This window comes from Mus musculus, chromosome 12 (assembly GCF_000001635.26).
Source record: "Mus musculus strain C57BL/6J chromosome 12, GRCm38.p6 C57BL/6J".
Classification (NCBI taxonomy): domain Eukaryota; kingdom Metazoa; phylum Chordata; class Mammalia; order Rodentia; family Muridae; genus Mus; species Mus musculus.
Window position 1 is genome coordinate 105,174,681 of NC_000078.6, and position 22,262 is coordinate 105,196,942.

At 48.4% G+C, this 22,262-nt stretch overlaps 2 protein-coding genes across 3 annotated transcripts; both read left to right on the forward strand.

The window, feature by feature from the left end:
* The first annotated feature begins 1,663 nt into the window (after nucleotides 1-1,663).
* Tcl1b5 (T cell leukemia/lymphoma 1B, 5) lies at nucleotides 1,664-6,465 on the forward strand. 2 transcript variants are annotated; one of them, NM_001361907.1, is made up of 4 exons: nucleotides 1,664-1,875; nucleotides 4,240-4,410; nucleotides 5,302-5,386; nucleotides 5,869-6,465. In NM_001361907.1, the coding sequence occupies exons 1-3, from the start codon at nucleotides 1,735-1,737 to the stop codon at nucleotides 5,353-5,355; spliced, it is 366 nt and encodes a 121-aa protein (NP_001348836.1). In that variant the 5' UTR covers nucleotides 1,664-1,734; the 3' UTR covers nucleotides 5,356-5,386; nucleotides 5,869-6,465. The 2 variants fall into 2 exon arrangements, with proteins under 2 accessions (NP_001348836.1, NP_038804.1); NM_013776.2 differs by having other exon boundaries at nucleotides 5,302-5,376.
* A 9,899-nt stretch (nucleotides 6,466-16,364) lies between these two features.
* On the forward strand, nucleotides 16,365-20,719 carry Tcl1b3 (T cell leukemia/lymphoma 1B, 3). Its single transcript, NM_013772.2, has 4 exons — nucleotides 16,365-16,564; nucleotides 18,736-18,906; nucleotides 19,767-19,841; nucleotides 20,336-20,719. The coding sequence occupies exons 1-3, from the start codon at nucleotides 16,421-16,423 to the stop codon at nucleotides 19,818-19,820; spliced, it is 369 nt and encodes a 122-aa protein (NP_038800.1). The 5' UTR covers nucleotides 16,365-16,420; the 3' UTR covers nucleotides 19,821-19,841; nucleotides 20,336-20,719.
* Nucleotides 20,720-22,262: the final 1,543 nt, after the last annotated feature.

Here is a 22,262-nt window from a genome sequence, read left to right on the forward strand (position 1 = left end):
AAGGCCTGACCCCCATGCCCATCATGGCCTCCCAGGGAGATATTCTGAGCCTCCACCTGGACTCCCACAGACTCTGGGGGACTCAGCTAGGCTGGCAGAAAAGTGTCAGAGCCAAGAATAGGCGAGTCATGGCTTCCCATTGCCGCCCTCCTCACTCAGGTCATGTCTCAGTTTTCCCATCTGTTTAATGGGGTCTGCAGGCACCAGTCTAGAGTTGCAGGAAGACATGAATGTAGGGCCTAGAGTCCTAGTTAGGGATACCATTGCTGTGATGAAACACCAAAAGCAAGATGGAGGAGAAAGGGTTTATGTGGCTTACACTTCCACATTGTAGTCCATCCTTAAAGGAGGTCAGGGCAGGAACAGGGACAGAAACCTGGAGGCAGGACCTGATTACTGCTTGCTCCCCATGGCTTGCTCAGCCTGATTTCTTACAGAACCCAGGACTACTAGCCCAGGGATGGTTCCACCCACAATGGTGGGGGGCCTCTCCCATGGATCACTGATTAAGAAAATGCCCTACAGGTTTGCCTGCCCCCAGATCTTATGGAGGCCCTTGCTCAATTGAGGTCCCCCTTTTTCAGGTGACTTGAGCCTGTGTCAAGTTGACATGAAACTAGCCAGGACACCTAGGAAATGCCTAGCATGGCCTAGGGGTGTACATAGGCTGTTAGAACGGTGGTGTAGCCTGTGCACAGCCATGGGTCAGATCTCCAGCCTCACACAGACCTGGGCACAGTGATGTAATTCCTACGCTAGCAAGCTGAGGCAGGAGGATCAGGAAGTCATGGTCACCTTGGGCTAAAATGTGGTTTGAGGACAACTCAGGCTCCAGGAGACCCCAATGAGAGAAGAAAAGAGGAGAGCAGGCTGGGGGGCAAGGGGTTGGAGACGGAATTGGCTGACTTGGTGACACCCTTGTTCTATACATTTGTAATGAAATCAACTTGATTGTGGTTTTCAAAAGGAAAAGGGAGTATATTATAATCAGGTCTTGAGAGCACAGGATGCTGTTACCTCAGGGCTGCTTTCTGAGAAACCTCCTGTAGCCTCAGCACAGCAGAGTTCAGGACTTGGCCCAGGACACTTGGGTGCTCAGAGTCTGGGGCAGAGAACAAGGGTAATCAGAAGCCCCTATGTCCCTTGCCCGTCCCCATCAGCCTCCATAATATCTTGATCACAGGCATCGGAGGGTCATGGGCTTTTATTCCAGGAGAAGAAATTAAGCTCAGTTGTGTCTTATGCAGCTAGCCCCGGGGCTTCTGTTCTCAACCTGTTGGTCACAGCCTGCTTTGCAGCCTCTATCTCCCCAAATATTTACATTATAATTCATAGCAGTAACAAAATTACAGGTAGGAAGTAACCCTGAAATAATTTTATGTTTGGGGGTCACCACAGCACGAGGAACTGTATTAAAGGGTCCCAATGTTGAGAAGGTTGAGCACCACTGTGCTAGATCCAGAGGGTCAGCTGACAGGAGAGCTCCTGATGAAGACATGTTGGAGAGGTGGTGTCCAAAATAATTCCCTGAAATCTGGGCAAGGTAGAAAGAGAAAGCTCTGCAGTGGGCGAGCCTAAGACTCTCAGGGCACCTGGTGAGTTGAGCTTCTGACCCAGGTGCCAGAACTAGGTTTCTTATTCTGCCCTGACCCCTGCTCTACCTGTTATGAGTTCTCTGTCATTCCCCTGTCTGACCGCATTTAAGAAGGCAGGCAACCAGACAGCCTCATTACTATGGCTGCTGTGTCTGTTGATCCCCAGAGGCCACTCCCAGTCCTCCTGGTCTCTGTTAGCCTGGGCATCTATGAGGATGAACATCATAGAGTGTGGATAGCTGTAAACGTGGAAACTTCTCATTCATCACATGGCAACAGGGTGAGTTTCAGGGCTCCAGACAGGTTATTCCCCAACTCTTATACCTAGTGGGCTAGGGTGTGTGTGTGTGTGTGTGTGTGTGTGTGTAGGTAGGTGTTGTTATTACCATTTCAGAAAATAGCTGACACAGGTCTCTGAATAAACCTTTTCTATACCTAGGCCCATACCCTGGAGCTCTCTTGGAGGCCTCACAGGTCCAACTAATACACAGGTGCAGAGCCCTAGTAGTGAGGACTCTGTCACCAACAGTCAGAGAAAACATGCTGAGAAAGCTGGGCTTTGTGGGATGAGTAGGAGTTCTACAGGTCAGAAAAAAAAAAAAAAAAAAAAAGCAACTCTGGTGCCAGGCAGATTCCCTGGAAGGAGCAAATGTGAGTGCCAGCACTACTTTCCCCATTTCTGCAAATCATAATTCATCTGCTGCTGTTGCTCCCAGACTTGAGTGGCCTGAAGAAGTGTTTGACAGCGAAGGGATCCTTACACTAGGAGCTGACTACGGGACTTGGGGGAAGTCCTAATGGGTTCTGTGATCTGCAGGTGATGTAGAGACCCACACTGCTGGAAACCTGCTCTGGACCATGGCTTTAGTCCACAGCAGGTCCTTGGGGGCTAAAACACTCTCTAATGAAGGCTCTGGGTATCAAAACTGCTCCCCAGTGTCCTGGAAGAGACTATGGGACACCTCCCCTGTCTGGGGGTGGAGAGGAAATAGGGGCGTTAGGTCTCTTTGAATGCTAGGTTTTTCCTGCAGCCCCATCACCCTATCCTAACCTTTTCTAGCCCAGCAGCCCTTCCCTGAAGCTCCCCTGACTCCCTGAATACCTCAGCCATTTTGGCAATGGGACTCTCTTTGTCCCTTATCCTCTCCCTCCTCGCAGGAAGGAAGGAAGGAAGGTAGAAAGGAAAAAAGGAAGGGAGGGAGGGAGGGAGGAAGGAAGGGAAGGAAGGGAAGGAAGGAAGGAAAAAAGAAAGAAAAGAAGAAAGAAACAGAAAAGAATTTTGTTAGGGTATAAATGAAAGAGCTGCAAAGGAAATAATGTGTAGTCAATTAAATTCAAACAAAGGCACATGTCTCCCAGCCATTCTGCTTCTGGGCTGGGCTTGTGTTGAAGCAGCCATTGGTCCCACGTGTGCATAGAGGGGCAGGTGCAGCAACCAAATGAGCTCCTTGTACAACTAAGTGTAAAGGAGAGGGGGCAGGGAAGGGTCGGATGGCATTTGTAAAAGGAGGAACCTGAGGATCCAGGCAGAGCTGTCTCTAAGGGATACATCCACCAGAGGTGCCCTGTGGAGTGCCTTCACAGAGACAGAAAGCACAATGGTGGGAGGGAGGGGGAGTTCCAAGACCCTATGGTTGCCATAGGTTTAGAGCAGGTGAGTTTACGAAAAGACTCTGGGATGGGATGGGGGCCATCTCAGGACCCCCCTTACCACCCCCGTGCACCCCGAAATCACCACAGTGGCCAGGAAAAGGTTCCATAGGAATAGAAAGATTGGAGAAATTTAGGCACAGGTGGCCCTGAATTATTTCCCTAATTAAGACAATTTCCCCTCTGTTTGTCTGTCTCTCTATCAACCTACAGATTACAGTAACGAAGACTTTTCAACATGCTACCAAAATGTTCCACAACTGAGGCACATTACAGCCTCCTTTTACTTTTTATGTTGCAACAGGGTCTCATGTGTGCATGTATGTGTGTCTGTGTGTCTCTGTGTGTGTTCTGTATGTTTGTGTACATACCTGTTCATATGTGCATATGTGTGTGTGTGTATACAAGTGTGTGCATTTGCATGTGTGTGTGTCTGTGTAACATTCAGGTGAGCTGCCCTGTGACTATCTTATTCCCTTGATAAAACATCCTTCCCTAAATCTGCAGTTACAATGGCAGCCAGCCAATCCCAGTGGTCCTCCTGCCTCAGCTCCCCAAGCACTGGTGCAAATATAACTGTAGCTTTTTACTTGGGTGCTGGTGATTCAAACTTAGGGGCTCCTGCCTGTGCGGCAGGTGCTCTTATCTACCGAGGCATCTCCCCACTCTCTGTCTTACTTTTCAGAAGAGAATTTTGAAAACTCTACAAATGGCCAAGACAGAGCCCCAAGGGGCCATTTAGTGCCATGAAAGACACTGCTAGCCTGGAGACAGTGGCTACTTTGTGGGACATACCCTGGGGTTGAGCAGGGTTGGTAGAAGAGAGTGCCAGAGAGGCAGAAGAGCAGCAGACACCCCAGGCCCTGAGGAAGAAGACCTAGGTGCTGGAGACAAGGCTCTGGTTAGGGATGTTGACCACTGCAGCAAACAAGCTAGGCCCAGGATGGAGGATGGAACCCTGCTCCTAATGTACCGCTCTCTCTGTTCCCTTCAGATTGAAACATGTGTAACTGTGCACTTGCAGCATATGACCACACTCCCCCAGGAGCCTACTCCCCAGCAGCCCATTAATAACAACTCTCTCCCCACGATGTGGAGATTAGAGTCCAGGAACACATACACGGGAACAGATGGGACATACTGGAGATTACTGGATCATTCCCAGGCAAGTGTTGGGTACCTCAAGATAAAAGCTGCAGCAGGTGTCCAGTGCTTTTCATTCTGACCCACCCCTGGGAGGGAGGTTCTCCCTCTCTTCCCCCAAGTCTAGCCCTTGGTCCATTTTTAGTGGACGATTGGAACCTATGATATGACAAAACTTTTATGGGGAGATGAGACAAACTGAAGTACCCAGCACAGATTGGGAACCCACAACAGACCAAAGTGTGCACAGAACAGAAGCCCAAATTGGTGAACCAGTGAACTTTACTGGGATTACATACAGGAACACCAGTGAGGGGTCGCTCGCAGGAGCTGAAATGACTCAGTTGCGTGCATCAACAAAGAACTTAATGGTATTGGTGACAGACAGTTCACAAAAACGGGGACCTTGAAGCACAGTGTCCAGGCTACAGTCAGCTAACAAGTTGGAGAGTGCCCTTTCCAAGTGCCTCTGCTGGTCTAAAGCTCTTCCAGGCAGCTGGTCGGATTCTTCTGGGTCCTTTTGTCTGAGTCTTTGAGGCTTGACTCTGCTGCTTCTGACAGGGAGGGACAGTGTGATTCTGCTCAGTTTCAGGGAGTTCTTGAAGCTACTTTTGTAGTTGTTACTTCCCTGCTTTAGGAAGTGACTGCTATGAAAGAAAAGGTCAGAGGGAAGGAGAGAGGAGGCAGAGAGGGAGAGGGAGGAGGGGAGAGAGAAGGTAGAGAGTGAATGCCCATGGGGACACTTCTGCCTACTGGTGTAGGTGTGAAAGTAATGCTTCCCTCTGGCTACAGAATCCAGAGACCAGGTCCCCTTTTGCTACTTGTCCCTTCCTGATGCCTCAGGTCTGAATGGGTTACTAGGGCTGGCTAGATTTGCCTTACAGGACCCTGATGGCTATTCCCTCTCCTACAGATGGGCGACACAGTGCAACTGACCCTGGACATAATAATAGGCGAGGATGACTGAATGATGGGAGCTGCTGGGAAGGTTTGTCAGGGTCAGGGACCACGACCCTCACTGGTGAGGTCACACAGGTAGCTGCTGACTTTCCCTCTTTATAGGAAGCCAGTGCTGGCATCTCTCCCTGAGCTTTCCTTGTGTAACGCACACAGGAGCACAGGACCTCACTGGGATGACCTAAAGTCACCGCTCAGCCCTGGGGGAAAAACCTGAATGTTCTGTGTTCCACATCATAGCTAAGTAAAAGAGCACTGTGTGTTGGAATTGTGGGTCCTATGATCTCAGAGTCCTATGATCACACTAGAATCCACTGACTGTGTCTCTCAAGTTTAATCATAATCTGCTGTGTGATCCTGGCTCCAGAGGACCTACACTAGGCATCTCCACCAGCCTTGTAGCAGCTCTACCTGGCTGTGTAGAGATTGGACCATGGGCAGGGCTGGCTGGAGCCCAAGCCTTTGGATCTAGGACCCAGTTCTGCAGCGATCCACTAATCAGTGTCTCATTTGCCTTCTACAGGTCTTGATAGCCTGGCTGGCTCCTGCCCCTGTGCCCTCGGGGTAGACTTTGCACCCAACCCTCTGCTTGTTCCTCAAGTTTCTAGTTCTACCACACCTCCTGCCATGACTAGACCTGCTTTTTAGATTATCTACTTTCTGTGAGCCTTGCCTATCTCTGTCCTGACCATTCTCCCTAGCTGGAGACAAACTGCATCTTCTCTTGCTCACTTTGTGCCTCTGACACTGACCTTATAGATGGCTTTTCTTAAGACCCCTCCTCCATTCAAACTCCTCCACCTGGGCTTCTAGTGCCTTGTGTGGCAGGAGATTTGTCCCCATTTACCTTAGGATGTATACAGGTGCCTCTGGAGGAGGTACAGATAGGGACTCTATGCCCTGTGGGCCTCTGAGCCATCACTGGCAAGAAGTTCGACTGGTGCTGGGTAGAGGACACTACGTGCTCAGTAGCTTGAAGGCACAGTGGGAGACTTACAGAGAATATCTGGAGTACTTGTCCAGGTGCTCAGTTCCTTGGCTCCAGGAAGTGAATCTGACCCTAGGCCCCTCCCAACCCCAACTTGTTTTTAACTAATTAAACTTTACTGTTTTTACTTAAGATTGTGTGCTGAGCTGGTCTGTGTTTAGCCGGGCTCTAGTGCAGAAAGCAGAAGTGGTCTCCAAACATGACAGGAGCATGTATGAGCTCTTTAGGATGTTTCTACAGTGGGAAGGGTGGTTACTGCTCTATTTAAGCAGCAGGAAATGGGGTTGGGGGCTCCTGGGGGGGGGGACGTTTTAGAAGAGAGGCTGTGTGGGAGTGGGTAACCCTGTACTGAGAACAGGCCAAGAAGAAGTGATGTCACGTGGAAGAAGGAAGAGCAGTCAGTGATGGAGCTGACAGTGTGTCACTGCAGGAAACCTGGTACTACGCTACCCACTGGGGAGGAAGTGTCCTTGCACATGAAGACAACAGGTGATGCAGGGAGTAGTAGGGCAGGGACCCAGGCCAGGATTGGGGAGTGTGTCCTTCAGCTGATCTACAGGAAAGGCTCTCCTTCCTATAGTAGATGGAAGCTATAACTTTGCAGTGTGAATCTACAGAGGCCCTTCTAGAGCTGGCACTGTAGCTGAGTTGCTGACATATTTGCTAAGCACACACAGCTGTAAGTTTGATCCTCAATATTGCATAAACAGTGTATCAAGCTGGGAGTGGTGGCACATGCCTTTAATCCCAGCACTTGGGAGGCAGAGGCAGAGGCAGAGGCAGAGGCAGAGGCAGAGGCAGAGGCAGAGGCAGAGGCAGAGGCAGAGGCAGAGGCAGAGGCAGAGGCAGAGGCAGAGGCAGAGGCAGAGGCAGAGGCAGAGGCAGAGGCAGAGGCAGAGGCAGAGGCAGAGGCAGAGGCAGAGGCAGAGGCAGATGGATTTCCGAGTTCGTGTCCAGTCTGGTTTACGACTTAAATGCCAGGACAGTCAGGGCTATGCAGAGAAACCTTTTCTCAAAAAACAAAAGAAAACAAACAGAAGCAAAATCTATTTTGACTCTGCTGTGGTCTATTCTCATGACAACGAGAAGACCTGGTTATAGCTAAAGGTAAGAGGAAGAAAAATCTCCTTTATGGCTAACTTATGTTTAACTGACTAACTAACTGGCACATGTAATTTCATACAGTGTCTAACTTTTTTTTCTTACAACAGCCACAAGCAAAGTAGCATCCCTCCAGTGCAGGGAGGAGGACACTGAGGCCCTCCAGAGATACTTTGCCCAAGACCCTTTCTTTCTCTCCATGATCCCTTCATTCCTTCACAAGCAGTACCACCTGAGTGACTCTTACACATTACCAAGTCCAGCTGCAGCATGAGGTACAACCTTGGGTATCTCTGGAACACAGCTTCTTTGTGCTTCCAGAAAACAATTTCCAGAAGATATCACCTCAGTGATGCTGGTCTCTTCTTAATCACTGCTAATTCCTTAGCTCCAGCTAACCAGCATTAATTGTCCCAGTAGTTCCTTCCATTCTTAACTCTAGAGCCAGAGCCACATGGCTGAAGCTGCTAAGTTCTGCTGCTTACAGGATCTAGAACATGATCCTCTTGTACTATTACATTAACACTGGCTTTATGTTTTCTAAATCCTTCACTGCCTAAGCTTGGCTATTCTGGTTCTTGCTCTGTAGATTGATCTTGAATGCAGAGATCAGCATGCCTGTCTCATGGGATTAAATGCAGAGTCAGGGTCTTAACCAAGTTTTATCTAAATCCACATCTGTGAAAAGGGTGGAGGCCAGAATAACCAAGAGAAGTTGGCTCTGGATGGACAGATGGAGAAAGTGTGTGTCTGAAGTGACCAGGGGCTTTTCATCAAGTAGCCATTGCTGTCCACAGGTGACAGCCGATCTCCCAGAGTGGCCATGCAACTGAGACAAGGTGTGCTCCTTCCAGCTCTGGATCTGCTCAGTGAAGACCACACTGGGCCTCCTGTTTTCGATTGTGACAAAGCACACGCTGTCTCTTAACACTTACCCTGACTGCAAGTGTGTGTGGGACAGCATCACCTTTGCCCAGAAATTCTAATTTGGGGTTGGTGGGTTCCCCTCAAATTCGTAACTGTTACAGTCTTCCTAGCAGGCTGTTAGGGAAATAGGGGCTCCAAGCAGAGTTGTGTGGGCCTGCCCATGCTCTGACCGTTCTTTTTTTTAATTTAATTGTTTTACTTATTCACTTTACATCCTGATCACTGTCCTCCTTGTGTTCGCGCCCTTCCATAATCCTTCCCCGTCCCTCTCTTCCCTTCTCCTACAAGTAGGTGGTAATTGCCCATAGTAGGTGGTAATTGCCCACCCCCGACACACCCTGGATATCCTTCCATCCTGGCTCTTCAAGTCTGTGGGAGGCTAGGTGCTTCCTCTCCATTGAAACCAGACAAGGCAGCACAGTAGAAGAACATATCCCATGGGCAGGCAACAGCTTTTGCCATAGCCACTGTTCCAGTTGTTTGGGATCCACATGAAGACCAAGCTGCACATCTGCTACACATGAGTGAGAAGGCCGAGGTCCAGTCTCTGCATGTTCTTTAGTTGGGAATTCAGTCAATGAGAGTCCCAAGAGGTGGGTTGATTTTTTGGTCTTCCTATGAAGTTCCAATCCCCTTTGGGGCCCCATATCCTTCCTCCTATTCTTCCATAAGAGTCCCCAAACTCCATCCATTGTTTGGCTGTGGTTGTCTGTATCTGACTGAAACAGCTGCTGGATGGAGTCTCTCAGAGGACAACATGCTCCCATCTGCAGGAATAGCAGAGTATCATTAATAGTATTAGGCGGGGCTGGGGAGATGGTTCAGTGGTTAAGAGCACTGCCTGCTCTTCCGAAGGTCCTGAGTTCAAAGACCACCAACCACATGGTGGCTCACAGCATCCCTAATGAGATCTGATGCCTTCTTCTGGTCTGAAGACAGCTACAGTTAACTTACATACATATACCATTAAATAAATCTGTGGGCTGGAGAAAGCAGGGCCAGAGCAAGCAGAGGTCCTGAATTCAATTCCCAGCAACCACATGATGGCTCACAACCATCTGTACATCTACAGTGTACTCATGTACATTAAATAAATAAATACATATTTTAAAAAATAGTATTAGGGATTGGTGCTTGTTCATGACGGTTCACAAGTTGGGCCAGTTAATGGTTGGTTGTTCCCTCAGCCTCTGCTCTGTCCCTCATGCCTGCATTTCTTGTAGACAGGATACATTTTGGATTGGAATTTGTGTGGGAGTCTTGATGTCCCTGTTGTCCCACTGGGGTTCCTGCCTGGCTACAAGAGGTGGCCTCTTCTGATCCTGTAACCCCAAAGGAGTGATTCACAGCTAAGGTCGCACCATTGATTCTTGGGTGCCTCCTTTAACTCAGGTCTCTGTCTTGTCCTGGAAGTGTCTCCCACCTCCTCACCCCTGTTAGTTGCAGATTTCCATTCTTTTCCATGCCCACTTAGCCATCTCTCTTGTCCCTCCCCACACCTGATTTTGAACCCCCCCATCACCTCCATCTCCTTTCCAGCCCAGTCACCTCCCTCCATCTGCCTATTATGACGATTTTATTTCTCCTTCTAAGTGATTTTCAAGCTTCCTCACTTGGGCCTTCCTTCTTTTTAGTGTCTTTGGGTCTGTGGACTATAGCCTGATACCTGTATTTTATGGCTAATATTCACTTATCAGTGAGTACATACCATGCATGTCCTTTTGGAACTGCATTACCTCATTAAACTCAGGGGGATATTCTCAAGTTTTATCCATTTGCCTGCAAAATTCCTCATGTCTTGGTTTTTCATAGCTGAATAGTATCCATTGTGTAGATGTACCACATTCCCTTTATCCATTCTTCAGTTGCGGGTCATCTAGGTTGTTTACAGTGTCTGGCTACTATGAATAAAGGTGCTATGAACATAGCTGAACAAGTGTCTTTGTGGAATGTTGGAGCATCATTTGTATATATGCCCAGGAGTGGTATAGGTGGGTCTTGTGGTAGAATTATCCTAAGTTTTCTTACAAATCGACAATTGATTCCCAAAGTGGTTGTCCAGCTTTTCAGTCCTAACAGAAAGAGAATAGCATTCCCCTTGCTCTACCTCCTCTCCAGCGTGTGCTCTCTCTTGAGGGTTTTCTCTTTGTTCGTTTTGTTTTGCTTTGTTTATTGTTTTGTTTTTTGAGACAGGATTTCTCTGTGTAGCCCTAGCTGTCCTGGAACTTACTCTGTAGTCCAGGCTGGCCTCAAATTCAGAAATCTGCCAATTCTGTCTCCCAAGTGCTGGGAGTAAAGTCGTGCGCCACCACTGCCCGACCTCTTGAGGGTTTTCTAAGCCATTGTGGTGGGTATAAGATGGAATCTTAGAGTTCTTTTCATTTCCATTTCCATAATGAATAAGGACTTTGAACATTTCTTTAAGTGCTTCTCAGACATTTGAGATTCCTCTGTTGAGAAGGCTCTGTTTAGTTCTCCACCCCATTTTGAAATTGGGTTATTTGGGTTGTTGGTGTCTAACTTCTTGAATTCTTTGTAAATTTTGGATATTAGCCCTCTGTTAGATGTAGGATGAGTGAAGAACCTTTCCCAATCTGTAGGCTGCAGATTTGTCCTCTTGACAGTGTCCTTTGCCTTACAGAATCCTTTCATGAGGACCCACTCATCATTGTTGGTCTTAGAGCCTGAGCCATTGCTATTCTGTTCAGGAAATTGTCTCTTGTAACAATGCTTTCAAGGGTATTTCTTACTTTGTCTTTTATGAGGTCTAAATCATAGTGTATCCAGTTGTATGTTGTAAATCATAGTGTCTATGTATGTAAATCATTGTGTATCCAGTATTAGGTTATCCTTGATCTATTTGGACTTGAGTCTTGTGCATGGTGATAAATATGGATCTATTTTCGTTCTTCTACATGTAGACATCCAGTTAGGCTTCACCATTTGTTAAAAATGCTTTCATTTTTCCATTGTATGTTTTCGGCTTCTTTATCAAAAATCAGGTGTTCATTGAACTATTTGTTTGGGGCATGGGGCTCTATGGGAAGATGGGGGAGGGAGAGAGCCTTTGTCCAGCCCCAATTCCTGTGCTCTGGGAAGGCAGACACAGGAGGACTGCTGGATGCTTTCCACTCAGCCTGGGAAGGCATCTGACTGTGTGAAGCCACTGACCCCACATGGCAGGGGTGGACAATGGGCAGCCCCTGATACCATGAGCCCCAGGGCGACACTCTCATCCCTGGGCAGAGGGAGAGAGGTTGCCATGCAGGCAAGAGTCTTTAGTCTGGTTCTTGGCTGGAGCACAGCAAGGACTTCTGATGGGAGATTAGGCAGGGCTCATTAGGAGAAAGCCTATCCCATTGTCCAAGCACAGCAGGCCTTGATGAACAGAGACAGTCTATGGTTTTAGAGACAGCTTTATTTTAGAAAGGCAGCGGGAAGGAGAGAAGGTAAAAGAGAGAGACAGGCCATGGCCAGTGGAGAGAAGGGGGAAAAGGAGAGAGAGAAGAAAGGCTAGAGTAGGAGGGAGAGTAAGAAAAGTAAAAGCTTAAGAGAGTAAAAGGGAGAGAGTAAGAGAGAGAGGAGGGGCCAAGCAGCCCCTCTTATAGTGGGCTGTGTTATCTTTCTGTTGCTAGGTAACTGGGAGGAATCTAGCCAGAAGGGCAGAAGGTTGGGACATTGTCTATGTGACTACTAGCCACATGGCTCCCTTGTGGGGGCTTGCGGGTGGTAACCTTGATAGCAGTCAGGGGTTCAGGAGACATGAGGGAACGACTTCTGTCCCATATAGGTGAAACTTCTCACCAATTTGTTTCTCAGAGTTTCAGTCCTCAACACGACTGGAGACCAGCCTGTCTATGCATAGCCCATTAAACCACCTGTGGGTTCATTTTTTGTTTTTGTTTTTTTCTTTTAATTCTATTGATCAACGTGGCTCTGACCCTCCTTCTTAGAGAGGCCATTTGGATGTCCAACCTTTGGATACTGTGCTATCACATTGTCATTTACAAATATAATGGACCACATTCTTGGCTACCTTTGGTTCAAAGGTTTGGCATACCTGACTGACCCATCCATTGTCACAAAGCTAGACAGTGGCTGGTACCCCAGCACCTCCCTGCCAGAGAACCAACGGTTGGCTGCATGGTTTTATTTCAAGCTCTGCTACCCTGGTACTGCCTAAGTGATCCTGATTTGTTGGCCTTGGGATGATAAAATGAACTCCCTGAGGTTTTAGGCACATGTGGCCAAATGAGACCTTCATCCTGTTTCTCACCTGGGTGCTATGCACACGTTTCATGGACTCACTGGAACTGTAGTCTGGAGCCCTGTCCCACATAACTGGTAACTGAACCTAACTCTGCATTTTAAAAGATCCTCAAAAAATTCCTAAACACACTTTCCCAAGTAAGACCCCACAGAACAATGTCCTGATGTAGAGACAATGGTGGGGAGGATAGTTTGGGGAGAGGGTTCTTTTCTGGGGACTTTTCCAATCACATTTACGGAGACCGGGAGGCTCACCCAGAATGGAGAAGCCGATCTGTTTTACCCAAAGTTCTATGACTTAAATATGAACTCAGCTGACAGGTAAATCTGACCACCACAATAGCCTGGGCAATGCAGAGCAGCAAACCTTGGGGAGAGGGTAACACTGTAAGATGTCAAGACCCATGATACAGCTGTAGTTGTTGCAGCAATGGAGTCCAGAGGCACACACTGGTATGCTCGCTCCCTGATTCACCATGGAAGTGAGAAGGCCCTGGATTTAATAATAGCCTTAAGTGAACTGCATACCTGGATGTGTTAATTACTTTCCTGTTGCTGTGATAAAACACCAGGACCGAGGCAACTACAAAATGAAGAGTTTATTTGGGCTTATGGTTTCTGAGGGATGAGTCCATCTTGGCAGGGGGAGGAGAGATGGGGGAGGCTTGGCAGCAAGTAGCAGGCATGCCTGCAGGAGCAGGAAGATTTGAGCTCACATCTTCAACAGCAGCCATGAAGCAAAAATGGAAGTGACATGGTGACATTTCACCTCTCATCCCTTGTCCTGGGTGACAGCTTCCTCCAGCAGGACCACACCTCCCAAACCTACACAGAGAAAGCCACCTTCTTGGGATTGAGTGTTCAACTATCTGAGCCTGTGGGGGACACTCTTATGCAAACCACAAGATATGCACTGAACTACAATAGGCTGAGAACGAAGCACATCTTTAATGCCCCACAAAAGACAAAGCTGCTGAAGGCCTCTTCCCTGTTCTGGGGGTTGGGCCCAATTTCCTTCCATCTTCCTATCTGGGCAGATCCCTGAAATGACCAGATCATACTGGAGGGTCTGTTCTGCAGGGTCCCCACCCTGCCTTCAGTGAGACTTTTCCAGAGCAGAATCATCTGGTTCCCTTCTCAGTGTCCCTTCCTCAGGGCAGGCCAAAGGACACCTGCTGACCTGGCTCCTCCTCCTGCCTGGATTAGCATTTCCTTACCCTGAGCACAGGCAGGGGGCCAACGTCTGAGATTTTTTTTTTAAGATAAATTTATTTGTTTATTTATTTATTTATTTATTTATTTATTTATTTATTATGTAAGTACACTGTAGCTGCTTCAGACATTTTTTCTTCTCTCTTCCATCCTGCTCGATCCAGCCCAAAGATTTCTTTATTTACTTAAGTACACTGTAGCTGTCTTCATTCATCCCAGAAGAGGGCATCAGATCTCATTATGAATGATGGTTGTGAGCCACCATATGGTTGCTGGGATTTGAACTCAGGACCATCAGAAGAGCAGTCAGTGCTCTTAACCACTGAGCCAGCTCTCCAGCCACTGTCTGAGCCTTAGTCACAGGAGCCCGATGACACCATCACCTTGAGGTCTCTAGCCCCCCATCTTCATCCACAGCTGCTGCCTCAGTTCCAACTCCAACCAGACCCTGTTGCTTTAGGCTGTCTACCTCCTGCCAGCCTGTCCTTCTGTCCCAGTTCCCTGGAGTGGCTGAGCAGGAGCTCTGATAGCACCAGTGCCTTCCCTTGGCATCCCAGAGCTCCTTTACTGTGGGTGGAATCACCTCCCCTGCCTGCACTTAGTGCCTGAGGATTGCAGAGGGCTCCCTCTGCTGGGGGAGGACGGCACTGCTGGGCAGAGCTCATCTTTGGGTAGGAGAAACACCCTGGAGAGAAGCCTGCACTTCTCAAAGTCTCCCCATGCCAGGGAGCAGAGAGTGGCATGTTGGACAGGAGACATAACCACCTGTCATCCATGATGTGGACCAAGACTGGTTAGAGGACAAAAGTCCTGACCTCCGTGCATATCCCAGCTGGACTCCCACAGACTCTGGGGGACTCAGCTAAGCCTGGCAGAAAAGTGTCAGAGCCAAGAATAGGCGAGTCATGGTTTCCCACTGCTGCCCACCTCACTCAGGTCATGCCTCAGTTTTCATATCTGTGAAAATGGGGCTGCAGGCACCAGTCTACAGTTGCAGGAAGACGTGGATGTAGGGTGGACTATCCTTGTGAGGGATACCATTGCTGCAATGAAACACCAAAAACAAGATGGAGGAGAATGGCTTAACTTCCACATTTTAATCCATCGTTAAAGGAACTCAGGACAGGAACAGGGACAGAAACCTGGAGGCAGGACCTGACTACTGCTTGCTCCCCATGGCTTGCTTAGCTTGATTTCTTACAGAACCCATGACCACCAACTCAGGGATGGACCCAACCACAATGGTGGGGGTCCTCTCCCATTGATCACTGATTGAGAAAATGCCCTACAAGATTGCCTGTCCCCAGATCTTATGGAGGCACTTGGTCAATTGAGGTCCCCCTTTTTCAGGTGACTTGAGCCTGTGTCAAGTTGATGTGAAACTAGGCTGGAAACCTAGGAAATGCATGACAGGCCTAGGGGTTGAGATCAGTTGATAGAACAGTGGTCTAGCCTGTGCAAAGCCATGGGTCAGATCTCCAGCCCCACACAGACCTGGACACAGTGATGTAATTCCTTCACTAGGCAAGCTGAGGCAGGAGGATCAGGAATTCAGTCACCCTTTGCTACAATGTGGGTTTGAGGACAACTCAGGCTCCAGGAGACCCTAATGAGAGAAGAAAAGAGGAGAGCAGGCTGAGGGGCAAGGGGTTGGAGAGAAAATTGGCTGACTTGGTAACACAGGTGTTCCACACATTTGTAACAAACACAACCTGGCTCTTGGTTTTCAAAAGTAAAGGGGAGTATATTTTAACCAGGTCTTGAGAACACAAGATGCCACTGCCTCAGGGCTGCTTTCTGAGAAACCTCCTGTAGCCTCAGCAAAGCAGAGTTCAGGACTTGGCCCAGGACACTTGGGTGCTCAGAGTCTGGGGCAGAGAACAAGGGTAATCAAAAGCCCCTGTGTCCCTTGCCAGCCCCAATCAGCCTCCATAATATCTTGATCACAGGCATCTGAGGGTCGTGGGATTTTATTCAGGAGAAGAAATTAAGCCCAGTTGTGTCTTATGCAGCTAGCCCAGGGGCTTTGTTCTGAACCTGTGGGTCACAGCCTGCTTTGCAACCTCTATCTCCCCAAATATTTACATTATAATTCATAGCAGTAACAAAATTACAGTTAGGAAGTAGTCAGGAAATAATTTCATGTTTGGAGGTCACTACAGCACGAGGAACTGTATTAAAGGGTCCCAATGTTGAGGAAGGTTGAGCACAACTGTGCTAGATCCAGAGGGTCAGCTGACAGGAGAGCTCCTGATGAAGACATGTTGGAGAGGTGGTGTCCAAAATAATTCCCTGAAGTCTTGGCAAGGTAGAAAGAGAAAGTTCTTCCGAAGGCAAGAATGAGACTCTCAGGGCACCGAGGTCTGCAGTGGGCAAGTCTGAGATTCTCAGGGCACCGAGCTTTGCAGAGGGCAAGCCTGAAACTCTCAGGGCACCTGGTGAGTTGAGCTTCTGGCCCAGGTGCTAGAACTAGGTTTCTTATTCTGCCCTGACCCTTGCTCTAACTGTGGTGAGTTCTCTGTCCTGCCCCTCTCTGAACCTCATTTAAGAAGGCACGCAACCGGACGGCCTCATTACTATGGCTGATTCAGTTCATTTTCCCTGGATGCCATTCCCACCTCGCTTCCTGGTCTGCACAAGAGATGACATCTATGAGGATGAAAATGGTAGACAGTGGGTAGTTGCAAAAGTAGAAACTTCTCGTTCACCATATGGCAGCAGGGTGAGTTTCAGGGCTCCAGTCAGGTTACCCCCTAACTCTTACCTTTGTGTGCTAGGCTGTGTGTGTGTGTGTGTGTGTGTGTGTGTGTGTGTGTGTGTGTGTTTGTGTTTAGGTAGGTGCTATTATTCTCACTCATCATATGGCAACAGGGTGAGTTTCAGGGCTCCAGACAGGCTATTTCCCAACTCTTACCCTTGTGAGCTAGGGTGTGTTTACGTGTTTGTGTGTGTGTGTGTGTGTGTGTGTTGTGTGTAGGTATGTACTTTTATTACTGTGTCAGAAAATAGCTGATACAGGTCTCTGAATAGAACCTTGTCTATAGCTAGGCCTATACCCTGGAGCTTGCTTAGAGGCCTCACAGGTCCAACTAATACACAGATGAAGAGCCCTAGCAGTAAGGACTCCGTTACAGATAGTCAGAGAGAACATGCTGAGAAAGCTTTGTTAAAAAAAAGAAAGCAAAAAAAAAAAAAAAAAAAAAAAAAAGCTGGGCTTTGTGGAATGGTAGGAATTCTACAGGTCATTAAAAAAACAAAACGAACAAATAACAAACTCTGGTGCCAGGCAGATTCCCTGGAAGGAGCAAATGTGAGTGCCAGCACTAGTTTCCGAATTCATGTAAATCATAATTCATCTGCTGCTGTTGCTCCCAGGCTTGAGTGGCCTGAAGAAGTGTTTGACAGACAAGGGATCCTTACACTAGGAGCTGACTACAGGACTTGGGGGAAGTCCTAATGGGTTCTGTGATCTGCAGGTGATGTAGAGACCCACACTGCTGGAAACCTGCTCTGGACCATGGCTTTAGTCCACAGCAGGACCTTGGGGGCTAAAACACTCTCTAATGAAGGCTCTGGGTATGAAAACTGCTCCCCAGGGTTGTGGAAAAGACTATGGGCTCCCTCCTCTGCTCTGGGGGTGAGGAGGGAGTGGGGATGTTAGGACTGTTTTACTGCCAAGGTTTTCCTGCACCCCATGCCCTGTCCTACCTTCTCCTTCTCCAGCCCAGCAGCCCTTCCCTGCAGTTTCCTTGACTTCCACAATACCTCAGCCATTTTGTTGATGTAAGTTGCTTGGCCCCCTCTGCCTTGCCCGTTCTTTGCTATCCCCCTTCTGTCCACCCTGACATCACAACACAAGTAGAAGGGACAAACTTTGCAGACCTTAGGATGGCAGCCAGGAAAAAAACTCTCCACAGTGTGACCTATCAATGTGTGTGTCTTTAGCTTAACAAAACAAAGGTATGGATCAGGTAGACAGGAGGACGCTGGTAGGAAGTCTGTGACACACTTTGTGATTTGTGGTCATGCTTGGCACTTGGTTATGGTTTTTAGGAACGCTTTTACTTTGTGGCTTTCTGTGTGGGCTCAGGTTTACTTTTTGCTTCCATGAATGGTACATGAAGTTCACCATCAACCCTTCAGTGGATTTCTTTTGGTAAAGCCATTGCCCCCTGGTGTGTGTGCATGTGTCTGTGTGTGTGTTTATTCTGTGTGTTTGTGTGCATGCCTGTTCATGTGTGGATGTGTGTTCTGTGTGTTTGTGTACATACTTGATCATGTGTGCATATGTGTGTATGTATACAAGTGTGTGCATTTGCATGTGTGTGTGTCTGTGTAACATTCAGGTGAGCTGCCCTGTGACTTTCTTATTCCCTTGATAAAACATCCTTCCCTAAATCTGCAGTTACAGTGGCAGCCAGCCAACCCCAGTGGTCCTCCTGCCTCAGCTCCCCAAGCACTGGTGCAAATATAACTGTAGCTTTTTACTTGGGTGCTGGTGATTCAATCTTAGGGGCTCCTGCCTGTGCGGCAGGTGCTCTTATCTACCGAGGCATCTCCCCACTCTCTGTCTTACTTTTCAGAAGAGAATTTTGAAAACTCTACAAATGGCCAAGACAGAGCCCCAAGGGGCCATTTAGTGCCATGAAAGACACTGCTAGCCTGGAGACAGTGGCTACTTTGTGGGACATACCCTGGGGTTGAGCAGGGTTGGTGGAAGAGAGTGCCAGAGAGGCAGAAGAGCAGCAGACACCCCAGGCCCTGAGGAAGAAGACCTAGGTGCTGGAGACAAGGCTCTGGTTAGGGATGTTGACCACTGCAGCAAACAAGCTAGGCCCAGGCATGGAGGATGGAACCCTGCTCCTAATGTACCGCTCTCTCTGTTCCCTTCAGATTGAAACATGTATAACTGTGCACTTGCAGCATATGACCACAATCCCCCAGGAGCCTACTCCCCAGCAGCCCATTAATAACAACTCTCTCCCCACGATGTGGAGATTAGAGTCCATGAACACATACACGGGAACAGATGGGACATACTGGAGATTACTGGATCATTCCCAGGCAAGTGTTGGTTACCTCAAGATAAAAGCTGCAGGAGGTATCCCATGCTTTTCATTCTGACCCACCCCTGGGAGGGAGGTTCTCCCTCTCTTCCCCCAACTCTAGCTCTTGGTCCATTTTTAGTGGATGATTGGAACCTATGATATGACAAAACTTTTATGGGGAGATGAGACAAACTCAAGTACCTAGCACAGATTGGGAACCCACAACAGACCAAAGTATGCACAGAACAGAAGCCCAACGTAGTGACCAGTGAACTTTACTGGGATTACATACAGGAACACCAGTGAGGGGTCGCTCACAGGAGCTGAAATGACTCAGTTGTGTGCATCAACAAAGAACTTAATGCATGGTGACTGACAGTTCACAAAAACAGGGACCTTGAAGCACAGTGTCCAGGCTACAGTCAGCTAACAGGTGGGAGAGTGCCCTTTCCAGGTGCCTCTGCTGGTCTAAAGCTTTTCCAGGCAGCTCGGCTGGTTGGATTCTTCTGGGTCCTTTTGTCTGAGTCTTTTAGGCTTGACTCTGCTGCTTCTGGTAGGGAGGAGCAGTGTGATTCTGCTCAGTTTCAGGGAGTTCTTGAAGCTACTTTTGTTGTTGTTACTTCCCTGCTTCAGGAAGTGACTGCTATGAAAGAAAGGGAGAAAGGGAAGGAGAGAGAAGGTAAAGTGAGAATACACATGGGGACACTTCTGCCTACTGGTGTAGGTGTGAAAGTAATGCTTCCCTCTGGCTACAGAATCGAGAGACCAGGTCCCCTTTTGCTCCTTGTCCCTTCCTGATGCCTCAGGTCTGAATGGGTCAGTAGGGCTGGCTAGACTTGCCTTACAGGACTCTGATGGCTATTCCCTCTCTTACAGATGGGCGACACATTGCAACTGATCCTGGACATAGTAATATGCGAGGTTGACTGAATGATGGAAGCTGATGGGAAGGTTTGTCAGGGTCAGGGACCACAACCGTCACTGGTGAGGTCACACAGGTAGCCGCTGACTTTCCCTCTTTATAGGAAGCCAGTGCTGGCATCTCTCCCTGAGCTTTCCTGGTGTAACACACACAGGAAGCACAGGACCTCACGGAGATGACCTAAAGTCACCGTTCAGCCCTGGGGGGAAAAACCTGAATGTTCTGTGTTCCACATGATAGCTAAGTAAAAGAGCACTGGGTGTTGGAATTGTGGGTCCTATGATCTCAGAGCCCTATGATCACACTAGAATCCAGTGACTCTGGATCTCAAGTTTAATCATACAGTACTGTGTGATCCTGGCCACAGGGGACTTACACTGGGCATCTCCTCCAACTTGGTAGCAGCTCTCTCTGGCTAGGTAGAGCTTGGACCATGGGCAGGGCTGGCTGGAGCCCAAGCCTTTGGATCTAGGACCCAGTTCTGCAGCGATCCACTAATCAGTGTCTCATTTGCCTTCTACAGGTCTTGATAGCCTGGCTGGCTCCTGCCCCTGTGCCCTTGGGGTAGACTTTGCACCCACCCCTCTGTTTGTTCCTCAAGTTTCTAGTTCTACAGCACCTCCTGCCATGATTAGACCTGCTTTTTAGATTATCTACTTTCTGTGAGCCTGGCCTAACTCTGTCCTGACCGTTCTCCCTAGCTGGAGACAAACTGCATCTTCTCTTGCTCATTTTGTGCCTCTGGCCCTGACCTTATAGATGGCTTTTCTTAAGACCCCTCCTCCATTCAAACTCCTCCACCTGGGCTTCTAGTGCCTTGTGTGGCAGGAGATTTGTCCCCATTTACCTTAGGATGTCTACAGGTGCCTCTGGAGGAGGTACAGATAGGGACTCTATGCCCTGTGGGCCTCTGAGCCATCACTGGCAAGAAGTTCGACTGGTGCTGGGTAGAGGCCACTCAGTGCTCAGTAGCTTGAAGGCACAGTGTGAGACTTACAGAGAACATCTGGAGTACTTGTCCAGGTGCTCAGTTCCTTGGCTCCAGGAAGTGAATCTGACCCTAGGCCCCTCCCAACCCCAACTTGTTTTTAACTAATTAAACTTTATTGTTTTTACTTAAGATTGTGTGCTGAGCTGGTCTGTGTTTAGCCGGGCTCTAGTGCAGAAAGCAGAAGTGGTCCCCAAACATGACAGGAGCATGTATGAGCTCTTTAGGATGTTCCTACAGTGGCAATGGTGGTTACTGCTGTATTTCAGCAGCAGGATACAGGGTTGGGGGCTCCTGGGAGGGGGACGTTTTAGAAGAGAGGCTGTTTGGGAGTAGGTAACCCTGTACTGAGAACAGGCAAAGAAGAAGTGATGTCACATGGAAGAAGGAAGAGCAGTCAGTGATGGAGCTGACAGTGTGTCACTGCAGGAAACCTGGTACTACACTACCCACTGGGGAGGAAGTGTCCTTGCACAAGAAGACAACAGGTGATACACAGATCAGTATGGGGGGGACCCAGGCCAGGATTGGGGAGTGTGTCCTTCAGGTAATCTACAGGAAAGGCTCTTCCTCCTATAGGAGATGGAAGCTATAACTTTGCAGTGTGAATCTACAGAGGCCCTTCTAGGGCTGGCACTGTAGCTGAGTTGCTGACATATTTGCTAAGCACACACAGCTGTAAGTTTGATCCCTCAGTATTGCATAAATAGTGTATCAAGCTGGGAGTGGTGGCACACGCCTTTAATCCCAGCACTTGGGAGGTAGAGGCAGAGGCAGAGGCAGAGGCAGAGGCAGAGGCAGAGGCAGAGGCAGAGGCAGAGGCAGAAGCAGAGGCAGAGGCAGAGGCAGAGGCAGATGGATTTCTGAGTTCGTGACCAGTCTGGTTTACGAATTAAATACCAGGACAGTCAGGGCTATGCAGAGAAACCTTTTCTCAAAAAACAAAAGAAAACAAACAGAAGCAAAATCTATTTTGACTCTGCTGTGGTCTATTCTCATGACAACGAGAAGACCTGGTTATAGCTAAAGCTAAGAGGAAGAAAAATCTCCCTTATGGCTAACTAATGTTTAACTGACTAACTGGCACATGTAATTTCATACAGCGTCTAACTTTTTTTCTCACAACAGCCATGAGCAAAGCAGCATCACTCCAGTGCAGGGAGAAGGAGACTGAGGCCTTCGAGAGAAACTTTGCCCAAGACCGTGTGGTTATCAAATGGCAGAGTCAGTGTCTTAACCAAGTGTTACCTATGTCCACATCTGTGAAAAGGGTGGAGCCCAGAATAACCAAGAGAAGTTGGCATTGTATGGACAGATGGAGAAAGTGTGTGTCTGAAGTGACCAGGGGCTTTTCATCAAGTAGCCATTGCTGTCCACAGGTGACAGCCGATCTCCCAGAGTGTCCATGCAACTGAGACAAGGTGTGGTCCTCCCAGCTCTGGACTCTGCTCAGTGAAGACCA